Genomic DNA, 15,164 nt, shown 5'->3' on the forward strand with positions numbered 1-15,164 from the left:
TGGAGTTGGGAGGAACAGGAGGTGGGGTGTCAGCTACGAGGCTGATGTAGTAGTCAATGACTAAGTACTAAGTCTAAACAATGCTTAGTACAGTGCTAAACACTGCTTAATAGAGTGCTCTGCATGCAGCAAACTCAATAATTACTACTGCTTGATTGTTGGATGGCAGAAAGCAGATATGTCTGTTTAAGCCAGTCGGGTTCTTTCTGACTACATCGGGACTGTGGATTGTGTGGAAAAAGGAAATCCTTCCCACCATTTTCTTCATGTCTAATAGTATACCAGGACTGCAAGAATGGAAAAGACTATTGATCTGAAGCCTTTTGCAGAGTATCATTCCTCAGCCTGTCAACAATCAATCAATCAATTGTATTGATTTCAATGTCTGTCTCCCCCTCTAGATTTTAAGCTTCTTGTGGTCAGAAATCATGTCTATCAACTCTGTTGTATTGTACTTCACCAAGTACAGTGCTCAGCCCACAGTAAGCACTCAATACCACTGATCGATTGACTGATTGATTGTGAACTGGAGCCCTGAGATGATATGTTTCTGGAAGCTACTCCTAGACAAATTAACGAGTGTACTAAACATTGGGAGAAATGGTTCTGTTGAAAGCCAGAGGGCTGAAGGTTGACTCAAATGCCCTTTAACCCTGGAAATGTAAAAGAAAGGATAATATGACTCCTAAGGGAAAGTTAACATGACTCCAAAGGGAGGCTGTCAGTTGAGACAAGGGACCAATATTTTTCAGACATTAAACTTTGAGCAGAAAACTGATCGTGTTTGGCTTTAATTTTAAGATGGCTACTTGCTTTCTCAAGTTGGCCACGTGTTTTGTGAAAGACACATGATTGCTGTGGGGATGAGGATGAAACATCACTGGGAGAATTTTGAGTTTCAAGAATCGAAGTCTTGGTATAATAAAAAGAGGTCTATTTTCTTTATTGATTCACTGGCATTCCTTCTGAAGGAGTGTGATTAGAAACAACACATCGATAAAGGGACAAGCAAGCAACAGTAATGGTGCAGCTCTGACATAGCCATCCACTGACTCTACAGTCTACTAAAATACTCGTGCAGGCCAGCTTCTCTCTGATTCAGACTTCAGAAATATTTGCAAAGAGAAGGATCAGAGAGAGCTGGGGTGAGGAGAGTGGAAAGACCACTGATCTGGGAGTCAGAGGACCTGGGTTCTAACCCTGCCTTTGCCACTTGTCAGCTGTGTGACTTGGGGCAAGTCACTTCATTTCTCCAGGACTCAGTTACCTCAGCAAAAAAATGGGCATTAAAATTCTGAAAGCTATGTGGGACAGATACAGTCTCCAACCCAATTATCATGTATCTACCCCAGAGCTTAGTATAGTGCCTGGCACATAGTAAGTGCTTAATAAGATGCATTGCCTAGTGGTTAGAACATGGACCTGAGCATCAGAAGGACCTGGGTTCTAGTCCCAGCTCCTCCACTTGTCTGCTGTGTGACCTTGGGCAAGTCACTTCACTTTTCTGTGCCTCAGTTACCTCATCTATAAAATGGGGATTAAGACTGTGAGCCCCAAATGGGGCATGGACTGTGTCCAACCTGATTAGATTGGATCTACCCCAGTGCTTAGAACAGTGCCTGCACATAATAAGCACTTAACAAATACTATTTTAAAAATAAATTAATAACATAAAAAACACAAAGCAGAGTAATAGTAGTAACATTACTGAGCACCCACTTCAGCTGGGGCACTGTACAAGGCATTTAGGAATATCAGAATAAGGATGCAACATGTTCCCTGTCCATAAGGAGCTTACATTCTAATTAGTACTAGTACTTGCCTTCTTTTGAGGAGGAGAGAGATGAGTAGAAGACACAACTTGGGCCATCTTTGAGAAGGGCAGGGAGGCAGCTATCACTGGGAGAAGCTGGACACCATCTTTCATAAGGCTGTCCCCCACCATTCTGTGCCCTGAGGTGACAAGCATACAAGTGGCAGAGTCATGTGAACTCACAAAAGAATTAGCAGATATGATCCTTAAGGCTCCTTTTCTCAAAATAATCATTTGTATGTTGTTTTCCTGTTTTTATTTATTTCACTCTTTTGTTGTCCTTCACCCTACTGTTTGCCACCCTCTCATTCTTAGATTGTGAGCCCCTTGTGGGCTAGATGGTATATGAATTATTCATCAATCACTAGTGTTTACTGAGTGCTTACCTGGTGCAGAGAACAGTACTAATTTGCTTGGGAGAGTACAATAGAGCCTATCCTCCTACTTCCCCCAGCCCTTAGCAAGTGCTTGGCACACAGAAGGCTTTAGATAAAAATAAAATACATCTACTCAACTATCACCATGAATGAGGCACACTCAGTTTTTGTTTAATACAGGAGTTGCATTCTTGTGATAAGGAAAACGCCTGTTTGTAGAAATCACCTGTTCTGACTCCAGGCACATGTTGACAAACCTTTTCTTCTGTCTCTGTGGCATGATGCTTCCAAAGAGGCTCATTTTTGTTTAATGCCATTTATCAAGAGCTTAATATGTGCCAAGCACCATACTAAGCATTGGGGTAGATACAGGACAGGTTGAACACAGTCCATGTCCCTCATGGGGCTCACAGGATTAATCCTCATTTTGCAGATGAGGTAACTGAGGCACAGAGAAATTAAGTGACTTGCTCAAGGTCACACAGCAAACAAGTGGCAGAGCCAGCATTAGAACCCAGGTCCTGACTGCCAGGTCTGTGCTCTATCCACTAGGCCCTACTGCTTCCTGGTGTGGGAACACTGCTCTCCAGTGTTATCGGAAAAACATTCTGCAATTCCCTAACAACATTATGATCAAGGTGTGTAGTGAACACACATGTTATGGTAGAACTGAATTCATTCACTCATTCAATCATATTTATTTATTGAGCACTTTCTGTGTGCAAAGTGCTGCATTAAGTGCTGAGTGGACTGTATGTGAATGTAATTGTTTCTAATGTATAGTGTATCCCATGCAAGCCTGTATATCTAACTAGGAAATACTTGGACAACTTAGATGTGTTTTTGTTAAATGGTATTTTCTTTGTACTCTACTGAAGGCTCTTGAGAAAAATGTGTTAAAATCATTCAAGCTTCAGTGTGGGCATTTTTCTTGAGTATGGATCAAAATTCCTTATTGCAGTTTTGAACTATATTTTATTTTCTGATAGTGGGAATGTTTGCCCCATGCAATATGATGTAGCTGAGATAAACAGAATGACAGCAGAAATAACAAAGAAATGTAGTAAATAAATGGGTTGAACTCAATATGGCAAAATGCATTTGTGAATAGAATGTGAAATGTTTTTGAAGATGAGAAACACAAAAAGTTGAAACATTCAGGAGTTTTCTGCAAAACTGATTTAATTTCCCATTAAAAATGCTTCACCTTTATACAGAGTATACATAAATAATTAACATTAAAAATGTACCACATTTTAAAAATTCCTTAAAGCATGTTGTAAATACGGTATCTGTCAATCAATCAATAAGCTCCTTGTGGTCAGGGAATGTGTCTGCCAACTCTGTTATTTTGTAATAATAATAATAATAATAATTGTGGTAATTGTTAAGTGCTTACTAGGTGCCAAGCACTGTACTAAGCAATGGGATAGGTACAAGATAATCAGGACCCACTTGGGGTTCACAGTCTAAGTAGGGCGGAGAACAGAGATTGAATTCCCATTTTGCAAATGAGGGAACTGAGGCCCAGTTATTGTTAGCTGTGCTGCTCTTAATTGTTGGTTGTTTCAGGAGTAAAGGCAAATCGGAAAATGGAGACAAAGGGCTCTGCTGCGTGTAGGGTCCAGGATGAACTGCAGGGGGATGACTGGCCTTCAGCAACTCCTGGTTCACCTATCCAGACCACAGCTCACCATGCCTCCCTGAATAAGGGCCTGGCCCCTAGTATTTAGCAGCAGCCCCTGAGCCCATCAGCTATATCTGGACCTTCCAGCCAACACTTGATAGATGGTGGCAACAGGCAGGCATCAGAGACTCCTACTGTGGAGCATAAGGGGGGCAGGTGCGAAAAGAGCAAAAGGAGCATTGGAGAGGAGGCATGGGGCAACTGCAGATGAGTTATGTTGGAGTGGGGACACAGCAAAACCTCAGGACTCTGATTGGTGGGTAAATACATAAAAATCAGTGCCTTGGGGTCAGAGTGCAATGCCTTAGAGCTACACACTTGTCTAACAGTTCAGGAAGTAGCACAACCTAATCTCTGGATTTTTGTGTTTCCATGGGTTCACACCCAACTATCAACACAATTGTCTCTCTCTACCATTAGTACAATTTACACCTTTGTTTTAACATGGTGTTTTTGCATTTCATTGACTTCACCACATAAAACACAACTGGGGGGTGATTGATTTTGTTTCTATCTGCTGCACTCCCCCTCCCCCCAACTCCCTCCGAACACACACACACACACACACACACACACACACACACAATCATCCAGCTCTGGGTTTAAAGGAGAGTCCCTTCACTAAAAATGACAAAAATTTACCACAGTTGTAATTGTTTGGTTCACAAGTCCGTAACCTTGGTGTTATCGTTGACTCATCTTTCTCAACACACATATTCAATCTGTCATAAATTCTACCAGTTCAACCTTGAAAACATCATAAAAATCCACCCTTTTCTCTCCAAACTGCTACTACGTTAGTCCAAGCATTTAGCCTATCCTGCCTTGATTACTGCGTCGGCAAGGAGGCTGACCTCCCTGACTCCTATCTCTCCCCATTCCAGTCCATACTTCATTCTGCTAGCCAGATCATTTTTCTACAGAAACATTCAGTTCATGCTTTCCCACTCCTCAAGAACCTCCAGGGGTTGCCATCCATGCCCATATCAAACAGAAACTCCTTACCATCTGCTTTAAAGCACTCAATTACCTTGCCCCCTCACCTCATTACTCTATTACTACAACCCAGTCTGCACACTTCACTCCTCCAATGCCAATCTATTCAATGTACCTTCATCTTGTCTATCTCACAGCTGACTTCTCACCCTCACCCTGCCTCTGGTCTGGAGCACCCTCCCTCTTCATATCCGACACAATTACTCTCCCTACTTTCAAAGCCTTATTGAAAGCACATCTCCACCAAGAGACCTTCCCTGACTAAGCCTTTATTTCCTATTCCCCCACTCCTTTCTGCATTACCCTGATCTACTCCCTTTATTCACCCCACAGCATTTATGTACATATCTGTAATTTTTTTCTTTATATGTCTGTCTCCCCCAGTAGACTGTAAGCTCATCGTGGGCAGGAAATGTGTCTGTTATACTGCACTCTCCCAAGCACTTAATACTGCGCTCTGCACACAGTAAGTGCTCAATAAATACAATTGATTGACTGAAGATTGCTTCTGAATTACATCTCCAAATTAGCACCAAAACACAAGGTCAAAACACACTCAGAGGATTCTTAGTATCATTACCTGTCTGATAATGAGACAACTGTCATGTTTTAGTGCATAGCAAGGTACAGTGACCAGAAGTAAAAAATCACGGACTGCTTTTTAAAACCGAGTTGTTGGTGAAGGAGGCCAGGAACTGAGGGCAAGGGCCTGGCTGGACCAATTTTGAGTTTAGTAGGGATTCCAATTGCGAGAGTTCCAGTGAGTTCTGCTCCTATTTCTGTCCATCTCAGTTCTGGTTGTCATGAGAGTGCTCTGGTGTTCCTCAAAACTTGCTGCAGGCCTTCCCAGAAAGTCACCCAGGTGCAGTGTCATGGCCCTGCCTTATTTGTAGAATTTGCCCAGCTGGGGAAGTTGTGGAGGTCAAACATGGGCACTGCCCATGTTGTGATGCCAAGCATCACTACGACAACCCCAATGAGATTAACGCCCAATCCAGCTTTTACCTAAAGCAGGAACAAATGTAGTAGTGAATATCTCGAGCAAAAGAAAGCAACAAAATATACATTGTTTTTATGGTATTTGTTAAGCATTCACTTTGTTCCAGATACTGTACTAAGTCCTCTGGTAGATACAGGCTAACTAGGTTGGACACAGTCTGTGTCCCAAATGAGGCTCACAGTCTTCATCCACATTTTACAAATGAGGTGACTGAGACACTGAGAAGTGAAATGAGTTGCCAAGGTCACACAGAGAAGACAAATGGAGGAGTCAGATTTAGAATCCGGGTCTTTCTGACACCCAGGCCTGTGCTCTAAGCACTAGGTCAGGCTGCTTCTCATCTTGAGAATATAGTTTCAGGATGCCCTATTCTGAATTGCTCAGTTTGTTCACATATAGATCCAGAAACTTGGGGTAAAGGGCTGCATTAAATGAGACCGAATTCCTCTAATTAAAGAGTTTGATAAACTATGCTAGTTCAATTTCTTTGCAAGTGGATGAGTTTGACTGATTGATTGACAGCTTCCAGTTGGGACTCTGATCCTGGTGAGCATCATCAATTCTAAATTTAAAGGGTTTAAGGACATCTGTTGAAATGTCACTCTGGTGGTGGGGAAAATCCTCCTAGTTGGGGCAGATCACACTATCTCATATAAAGCTTTTCTGTTTCCTTTTGAGCTGATTCCATTGGTTTTCTTCTCAGCTGGTCACTATCCACTGTATGTCCCACTTTCATGAAGTTGAAGAGCACTATTGGACAACTTCAGCAGTTTTTAGAGCGGAATAATTTTTGCCCTTCCGACTACACTCTAGACTGTATGCTCGCTGTGGGCAGGAAAGTTGTCTACTAACTTACTGTTGTTGGGTAGGTACTGACTCTATCTGTTCCCGAATTGTACTTTCCAAGTGCTTAGTACAGTGCTCTGCACACAGTAAGCACTCAATAAATGCGATTGAATGAATGAACTTTGTATTCTTCAACCGCTTAATTCAATGATGGACAAACAGTAATCACTAAATAAATACCATGGATGATGATGATGAGGATGATGATTTTTTCAAGAATCATTTTTCAACTCTTTACTCCTCTTCCTGGATCTCCTCTGAACCTTATTCAAATTCTCCACATCCCTGAACTGAATACAGCAGAGTCTAACCAGCCCTAAGATAAAGGTGAGGTTGACCACCCATTTCCTACATATTCTACTCCCAAGCATACAAACAGTGCTTAGGGCTCAATTAAAGTCTCTCCTTTAGTTTGTGATCCACTGGGACCCTAGAACTTTGAATTCCAGGCTTGCCCTGGGCAGATGGTTCCTATAACTTAAGTTTTTAAGTTTTTTTGTTTATCTTTAGTCTCCCCAAGATTTCCCCTTTCCACACTTGATCAGTTCTAATCTCGCCACCCTGGAAATTAGTAATTGGGGTCAGCTGGGATCTTAGATAGTCCAGCAACATATCGTAGTGGATAGAGCATGGGTCTAAGAACCCTCTTGGGTTCTAATCCTGGCTCTGCCACTTGTCTACTGTGTGGCCTCGGGCAAGTCACTTCATTTCTCTGTGCCTCAGTTATCTCATCTGTAAAATGGGGATTAGAACTGTGAGCCTGATGAGGGACAGAGACTGCACCAACCCAGTTTGCTTCTTTCCACCTCAGGGCTTAGTACAGTGCCCGCCACATAGAAAGCATTTAACAAATACCGCAATTACTGTTATTATTATTATTATTCAGTCATTGTATGGGGCTCCAGAGCTAATTGGTGTTACCTCCAAGGTTAACCCTCTTTGAGAATAAACCTCCAACCAGTTGGGCAGCTCCTTAGCAGTGCTTCAGGCAAAATGGTATTTTTTTTCTATTTTATCTCAGTTCTAAACTACAAATAGAACAGTGTGAGGAATAAGAGAATTCTTAAAGCCTACTCACCATGTCGTTGACTTTTACATGGCCATAGGAATAGACAATGGCATTGGGTGGATTTGAAACTGGTAAGAGAAATGCAAATGAAGTACAGAGAGTCGAAGGTATCAGAATGTAAAGTGGATTCACATGAATAGCTTCAGCCTGTGGGATGAGAGAAACAGAGAGAACAGAAAGATTTTTAGAAAAAATAGTTCCTTTAAGGCAATCCAACTTTATAGACAGAAATCTTCATTTTTGGTGAATTCCTCAAAGATTGACCATTTTTGAGCCAGTTTATGAAACAGGTTTATACTCTTCGTCATATGTTCTAAGGCTTGATTTAGGCACTGCTAGGGAAGACATGATGTTTGGGAGAGGGGAGGCAGGGTGGGACTCCCTTTCTCAGCCAGGTCAGGATCGGATGGTCGGGTGTTCAAGAAGGAGACTCCCCATTGCCCTTCTAGGCTCCAGACTTGCTCCTCTCCCCTCTCCACCCTGTGGGCCTGGAGACAGAGCCAGGCTCCAGTCTGGGACAAGTAGGAGTGAACTCTGGATCACCCTCCCATTTGGTTCCAAACTGGACCGGAGGAGTCGATGGGCAGATTTTCCTAACTATCAGATGGTGGTGAATTCCCAACAGGCAGATTTACCCACCAATCAGATCCTGCCTAAGGAACCAATCAGAGGAGGGGGCAGGAGGGGTAGATGGTAAACCAATTTTTTTTTAACTGGAAGTATGTAAATAACAAGGGGGTCCCAGAAACCTATGATTTGCTGTGGAAGCCATAGATTAATTGGCCTGCTAGGTATCTGAAAAAAACATCTTGTCAATGAAACAAAATCAACTTATACATGCCACAATTAAGTACCACAACAGTACATTCAATTAAAACATGAATTGGTCACATTTATTTGCTGCAAGATCTTAGCAAGAAAATTGAACTAGAATAGGGAAAGTGTGAGAGTAAATTCCCTGAAAATCTTGGCAGAACTGACTGGCATTTATTTATTTACCAAGACCTTTTCCTTTTGCTAAAACCCCTGTCAAATGGATTCATTTCTTGCCCTTTTCTTACCTCGGAAAATGCTACCATCATTCTCTTGAGTACACAATTGGTGCAAATGAGATACTCACCAGTGGTGCTAATATAGGCATAAGTATAGTAATGGTAGCTGGATTACTGGCTACTTCTGTCACACTTGTGACCAACAAACATGAGATCAGGATTATTAGCCATGTTGGTAATGATCCCAGTGGTGTTAATTTGTCACCTATCCATTTAGAGAGTCCTGACTCCTACAAAAAGAATAAAATGTTATTAGCAGAATTTAACCTGGATGAAAAAGATACTGTTCCAAAGGTATTAAACTGGTACTCTGGGTCTGCCTTAGACCACTCCATTTCCGGGTCCGAGCATTTGTCCATTGACCCAAGGACTCTGTCTCTGACAGTGACACCAAAGATATTTGGGGTTACTAGTTTCATATTAGCTTCTAGACTGTAAGATCGCTAAGTTCAGGGAACTTATCTACCAATTCTGTTATACTGTACTCTCCCAAGCACTTGCATAGTGCTCTACACAGCGAGTGCTCAATAAATACCATTGATTGATAAACCTCCATTCTGTGATCTCAAAGTACCATCCCTAACTTGCCCTTTAGTGTTCTATTCTGGATTTCTTGTCTCAGTTAATTCAAACTCCTGGAATCTCTGGAGATTTTTGGACAACACAACTCCTAATCCTGTAAGTTTATGATCTAGTTACTCTAAGGAAATTCTCCTTCTGTTTGTTTGAATCTGCCACCTTCAAAATTCAGTAACAGTCCCCTCTTCCTAGGGATATGGAATTTGGTGAACAAACTTGTTAATTTCAACCTGTGCCTTTCACACTAAAGAGTCCTAATCTTCATGGACTATAAATCGAAGTTAATTTGCTTAACACAGTGCACAGGTCAGTGTAGGCACTTTATCAATACCGAATACCACAGTCAATCACACCCTGCAATGATGCTGGGGAGAAATTCTAAGGAGCATCCACTCCTGATAGTCACTTCAAAAGTCAGACACCCCCGACTCCTGCCCTGAAGAGAACTCTCTGCCTCGGACTCCTTGTTGCTCCAATTTCCAGGCAAGGACTTTACTATAGGGCTTATTATTATTTCAGCGGCATGTTGAGTGTGACTGAGGAGAATTTCCATTTACTTCCCCAATTTGAAATACTAAGGGCCTCAACTATCTCAAAGAAACCCTGGAAGAGAGTGACTTTAGTTCTAAATTCAGCTCATTATGGGCAGGGAACACGTATGCTAGTTCTATTGTATTGTACTCTTCCAAGTGCTTAGTACAGTGCTCTGCACATCATAAGTGCTCAATAAATAGCACTGATTGATTGAAACATTTCAGACTGAAGCAGACATTGTGGATTGCACACTGAGGTGGCTAGCCCCTTAGTACAAATTTCAGAGTACAATTTTTGAAAATTAGGATTAGTACTGACTTGCTGCTCATGCAGTCCCAAAGTGTAAGGTATTTGTTAAGTGCTTACTATGTTCCAGGCACTGTACTAAGCACTATGGTAGATAAAAGCTAATCAGATTGGACAGAGTCCATATCCCACATGGGGCTCACAGCCTTATTTACCATTTTACAGATGACGTAACTGAAGCACAGAAAAGTTAAGTAACTGGCCCAAAGTCACAAAGCAGACAAGTGGTAGAATGGGAATTAGAACTCAGATCCTCTGATTTCCAGGCCCCTGTTCTTTCCCCTAGGCCATGTTGCTTTCGAGGTTAGAAATAAACTGGAAAGGATAGGAAAACCAAAACCCAGCCTGTACCACATGAACCCTGCATGTTTTCTAGACTGCAGCTCCCTCTAGACTGTAAGCGCCTTTTGGGCAGGGAATGTGTCTGTTATATTGCTGTGTTGTACTCTTCCAAGCGCTTAGTACAGTCCTTGGCACAAAGTAAGCACGAATAAATATGGCTGATGGATTGTTTGAGTGAATGATGTTAAGCTCACCAGACTGGGGCTTCTGGAACCAGGACTGATTCCAACCGAGAAACCTTTTCCTTCAGCTCTACTAAATTCAAAGCAGGAAAAAGATCTCCCAGGCAACGAGGACCCTAACAATAAAAGGGTTTTATAGCTCATCTCACAGAAGGGGAAATTCTAGAAAATCAACATTTGTGACCTCCTTTATTCACAATTTCAAAGGTCAGTTGCATAACGCTTCCCATCTTTGTATAAGGTCACATTTAAAATCAACAGGCACCACATACATTGCCCAGAAGGGTTCACAAATACACGTGCATGTGTATATAAAATGGCCTCTATAAAGAATCCGCAGTGTGTCCAATGCATCTATGTTATTTCACATGTGGATCTTTTAATTTTTACTCCCTTTTGTCAAACCAAAATATCACTAAAAAAGAGATATGCTTCTGCCCTGAAATAATGCTAGACCTCTGAATTCTTCTAATTCTGTGTGTTTTTCTAAGAGGTCTGCTGTGTCTGAAATCTACAGCTGCAGCATAAGAATGACCTTGAAAGAGCTGGAAGCTCCTTGGCATTGTTCTTTAGAAAAGTCAGGTGACTGGTTCGATATCCTGAACTCCGTATATTACCTCAAAGCCATCCGCCAAGGCAAAGCCGCCACCAACAAGAATAACTATGTCCCAGGGCATAAAAGTCTGGAATTCTTTCCAGGTAATCAGTGGAGAGTAATCAAAAGCAACTGGAAAAAAAATAAAGAGAATTGAATAGAATGCCACTTGAAAAATAGCCACCTGACAGGAAACTTTTCTGACAAGCGTGCGGGTCATCTCTAAAGTTAACACTGTTTTCATCAACTGAGTCAGTCCTTTTTGTAAGTCAATAATAATAATAACAATGGTATTTGTTAAGTACTTACTATATGCCAAGCACCTCCTACTTAGACTTTGAGCCCCATGTGGGACAGGGACTAAGCCCAACCAGATAAACTTATATCTATCCCTGCATTTAGAACAATGTTTGACACATAGTAAATGCTTAACATATACCATAATAAAAAAGTACTGTACTAAGTGCTGGGGCAGATAAAAGAGAATCAGTTCTCACAAGGGGCTACAATCTTCAGTAGAAGGTAGAACTTGTACTGTATCCCAATTTTTGCAGATGAGGAAACTGAGGCACAGAGAATTTAAGTGACTTGCTGAAGGTCACCTTGCAAGTAAATGGCAGAGCTGGGATTTGAACTCAGGACCTATTCTGCCCAGACCAGTGTTCTTTCCACTAAGCCAAACTGCTCCCCAAGTTTCACCTGAAACTTGAATTCTCTAGGCTTGCTGAGGAATGGAATGAGAGAAGGGTCCCTAAAGTATTTCCCCACATCTCGAAGGAAATGTTTTGCTGGTAGAATGGAAGAACAGTAAATATGAAATCACTATAATCTGGAATTTATAATACTCAACCGATTTCTCCAGTGGCTGTGGTCTTGGTCAGTCTCTTGGCTGGGATAAGGAAGAAAAGGATGCCCACTATTAAGGCAACTGTTGAATCCGTAGCATAACCTTTATACCTGAGGGGAAATTACAGATCTATTTACAGCCTGCAGCATCAAAGATCTTGTCCAAAACACCAATGAATTATGCTAATACCGTGAAAGCCTTTGAACCACATTAGAGCATGAAATAGAAAAGTCATCACCATAACTCTAAACTGTGGACACCTCACAACGCTTAGAACAGTGCTCGGCACATAGTAAGCGCTTAACAAATACCAACATTATTATTAACATTATTAACAATGTTCACAGTCTATCACAGTACTATGTCAAATGGTAAAAAACCGGAGTATTTCATTCAATAGTATTTCATTCAATAGTATTTATTGAGCGCTTACTATGTGCAGAGCACTTCAACTAAGTCTCTTAATATTAACAATTGGTATCCCCTAGACAAATGAATCCTTTAAAGTTTTATCACTCACATGTTTAATATCTTTTTTTTTTAACATCCAGATTGTTGACCAAAACATTGAAAAATGAAGCCCTCATTCCAGCATCATCATCACCATCTTCATCCTCAAGGGCATTTTTTGAGGACCTGCTCTGGGCACAGTGTGGCACTCAGAATTTGAGAAATTCGAAAAGAAGAAAATGATCCAGTCCTTGCCTTCACTGGGCTTATAATCTAATTCAGCGGCTCTCTCACTAATCACTGAGAGTCTTGTATTTACTGACCAAACCTGCATAGGGAACATGATGATGTGGAAGTGGACTTTTCTAGGGCAAAATTCCATTTGTGTTATGTGTCTGCTTGGAATAAATCTTACCCTCAGTATTTGTTTGAACTCAGTGCTTCTGGTTGGGTTGGAAGCTTCTTGTTTTTAGGTCACTCTTTCCCTAAAAATGCCCTCAAAATGCTGCCCAGTCACGAAGGCATTCAACTATTTTCTTTATCCTGGTTTCATTGCCTTTAAAAGTAGCCAGTTCGGAGGTTATAGTCCCTGGAAAGGGGAAGCATTTTTCTATTAGGAATTGATGTTTTCATCATCATTTGTGATTCTTGTTATTCCTCTCTGGTGAGTCAAACAGGCATTTCATAATGAAATTCCTGAAAGCGACAGAGTTCATTGTGTGCATCTCTGAAGCTGGAGCATCAGACCCCTCCAAGAAAGATTTCCTGAAAACAAGTTTTCAATTTCCTGGATGGCCATCTGCAAGATGAATTGGGTGGCTTTTAGTTCCAGTAGCTCAGCTGGATTGTAAGCTTTAGGTTGCCATTGGTAATAAGGAAGCATATCTCTGGTGGAAGAAGGGAAGAAGAGCAAGTGGGAGAGGAAGAATTGTTGCTCAGGATGCAAGACTACAGTGCTTTTACCATTGGACCCAATTATGATGAAATACACAAATCAGAAATGAAGAAGCATATCTTGATGATTTCAAGACTGAATGGTGCAATCCCTTAGTGCCCTCAAATTGTCCTTTTGTGTCTTCTGAATCGCACATTGGAACAGTAGTCATCATCCAGACAAAGGATTTTTCTCCAAGCAAGCGTGAGTCCATGGAGAGCTAGAGCAGATTTTATTTCCTTTGGTGATAGCAGCAAAAACAATCCATTATGAGATGAGTCACTCCACTGAAGTAGCCAGGGTCTAGAATGCTCTTTGTGCTGGGTTCCATTTATTTCGATTGTAATCACCAGCTTTGGAGTTTGCTGAGTTGGGTCAGGCACTGTGTAACATTACTTTGCTTAATATGAAAAGACACACTTGCTTTCGGTCCAGATCCCAACAGATGGGCTCTAAACATTAGGAGGTATCCATGAGACACAGAATTTAGACTGCCCAATTCCAAGGATTCAGTATCTCCAATTTATGACCTCAAATTATCTGTTCCCAAAAGATCCAACAAAAAGATCATAAAAAAAACCCTTGCTTCATTTGCTCCAGTGCAACAAAATCCTGGATTTCCCAACACCCCATTTTATTGTAGAATTTTCCTTGGCCTCTTGGATAAAGGCTAGGATGAAGCTCTGCAAATTGTTTTTAAAAACATTTGGCCAGCACCCATTGCTTCTGTACAGCCCAGGTCCCACATTAAGGAAAACTCACACGGTACAGTTGACCCTGGGACTTATGCCATGAGCATGCACTCAGCTTCTCCTCACCATCTCAATTTCTGACCCTTTCAACCACCATATCCACCCTCTCATCCTTCCTGACAATCACTCAAGAGAAGATTTCCCAACTCATTTTGAAATCTTTCCCTACCTCTGACCCCATCCCTTTGCACCATAATAAAAACACTTGTGTCCGCCCTCTCTGGCTGCTCTGTTTAAGGGCTCGCTCTCCATGACTCCTTCCCCTGTGCTTTCAAACACACCAATGTACCCTCTATCTTAAAGTATTCCTCCCTTAACTCCATCTCCCTCTTTCTATTCTTGCTCAAACTCTTTGAACGAGTTGTTACTTCCTCTGCTTCCACTTCCTTTCCTCCAACTTCCTGATCCCCTGCAATTTTGTTTCTAAACCTTCCACTTCATTGAAACTGTCCTCTCCAAGTTTGCCAATGACCTTCTTCCTGACAAATCCACAGACTCTACTCCATTCTAATTCTCCTTGACTTCTTAGCTGCTTTTTAAAAAATGATATTTGTTAAGTGCTTACTATGTGCCAGACACTGCAGTAAGCACTGTGGGAGAATCAAGATGATCAGGGTGGACACTGCACATGTCCTACATGGGAAGCACAGTATCAATTCCCATTTTACAGATGAATCACAGAGAAGTTAAGTGACTTGTCCAAGATAAGACTTGTTCGAATAAGTGGCAGAATCACCTTATGAATCCCAGGTCCATGCTCTATCCATTGGGCCATGCTGCTTCTCACACTGCCTTTGACCTGT

General features: G+C 41.6%; 1 protein-coding gene across 1 annotated transcript in view; it reads right to left on the reverse strand.

The window, feature by feature from the left end:
• Window positions 1-5,308: 5,308 nt before the first annotated feature.
• Window positions 5,309-15,164, reverse strand: part of SLC13A1 (solute carrier family 13 member 1) — a 53,957-nt gene continuing 44,101 nt past the window's right edge. Inside the window, exons 11-15 of the mRNA XM_016228140.3 lie at window positions 12,229-12,335; window positions 11,401-11,510; window positions 8,909-9,070; window positions 7,798-7,935; window positions 5,309-5,878 (exon numbers count right to left, since the gene is read on the reverse strand). Of these exons, the coding sequence (XP_016083626.1) occupies window positions 5,744-5,878; window positions 7,798-7,935; window positions 8,909-9,070; window positions 11,401-11,510; window positions 12,229-12,335 (652 nt within the window). The 3' untranslated portion in view covers window positions 5,309-5,743. The remainder of the gene's footprint in view (window positions 5,879-7,797; window positions 7,936-8,908; window positions 9,071-11,400; window positions 11,511-12,228; window positions 12,336-15,164) is intronic.

Source organism: Ornithorhynchus anatinus, chromosome 10 (genome assembly GCF_004115215.2).
Source record: "Ornithorhynchus anatinus isolate Pmale09 chromosome 10, mOrnAna1.pri.v4, whole genome shotgun sequence".
In the NCBI taxonomy this organism is placed as follows: domain Eukaryota; kingdom Metazoa; phylum Chordata; class Mammalia; order Monotremata; family Ornithorhynchidae; genus Ornithorhynchus; species Ornithorhynchus anatinus.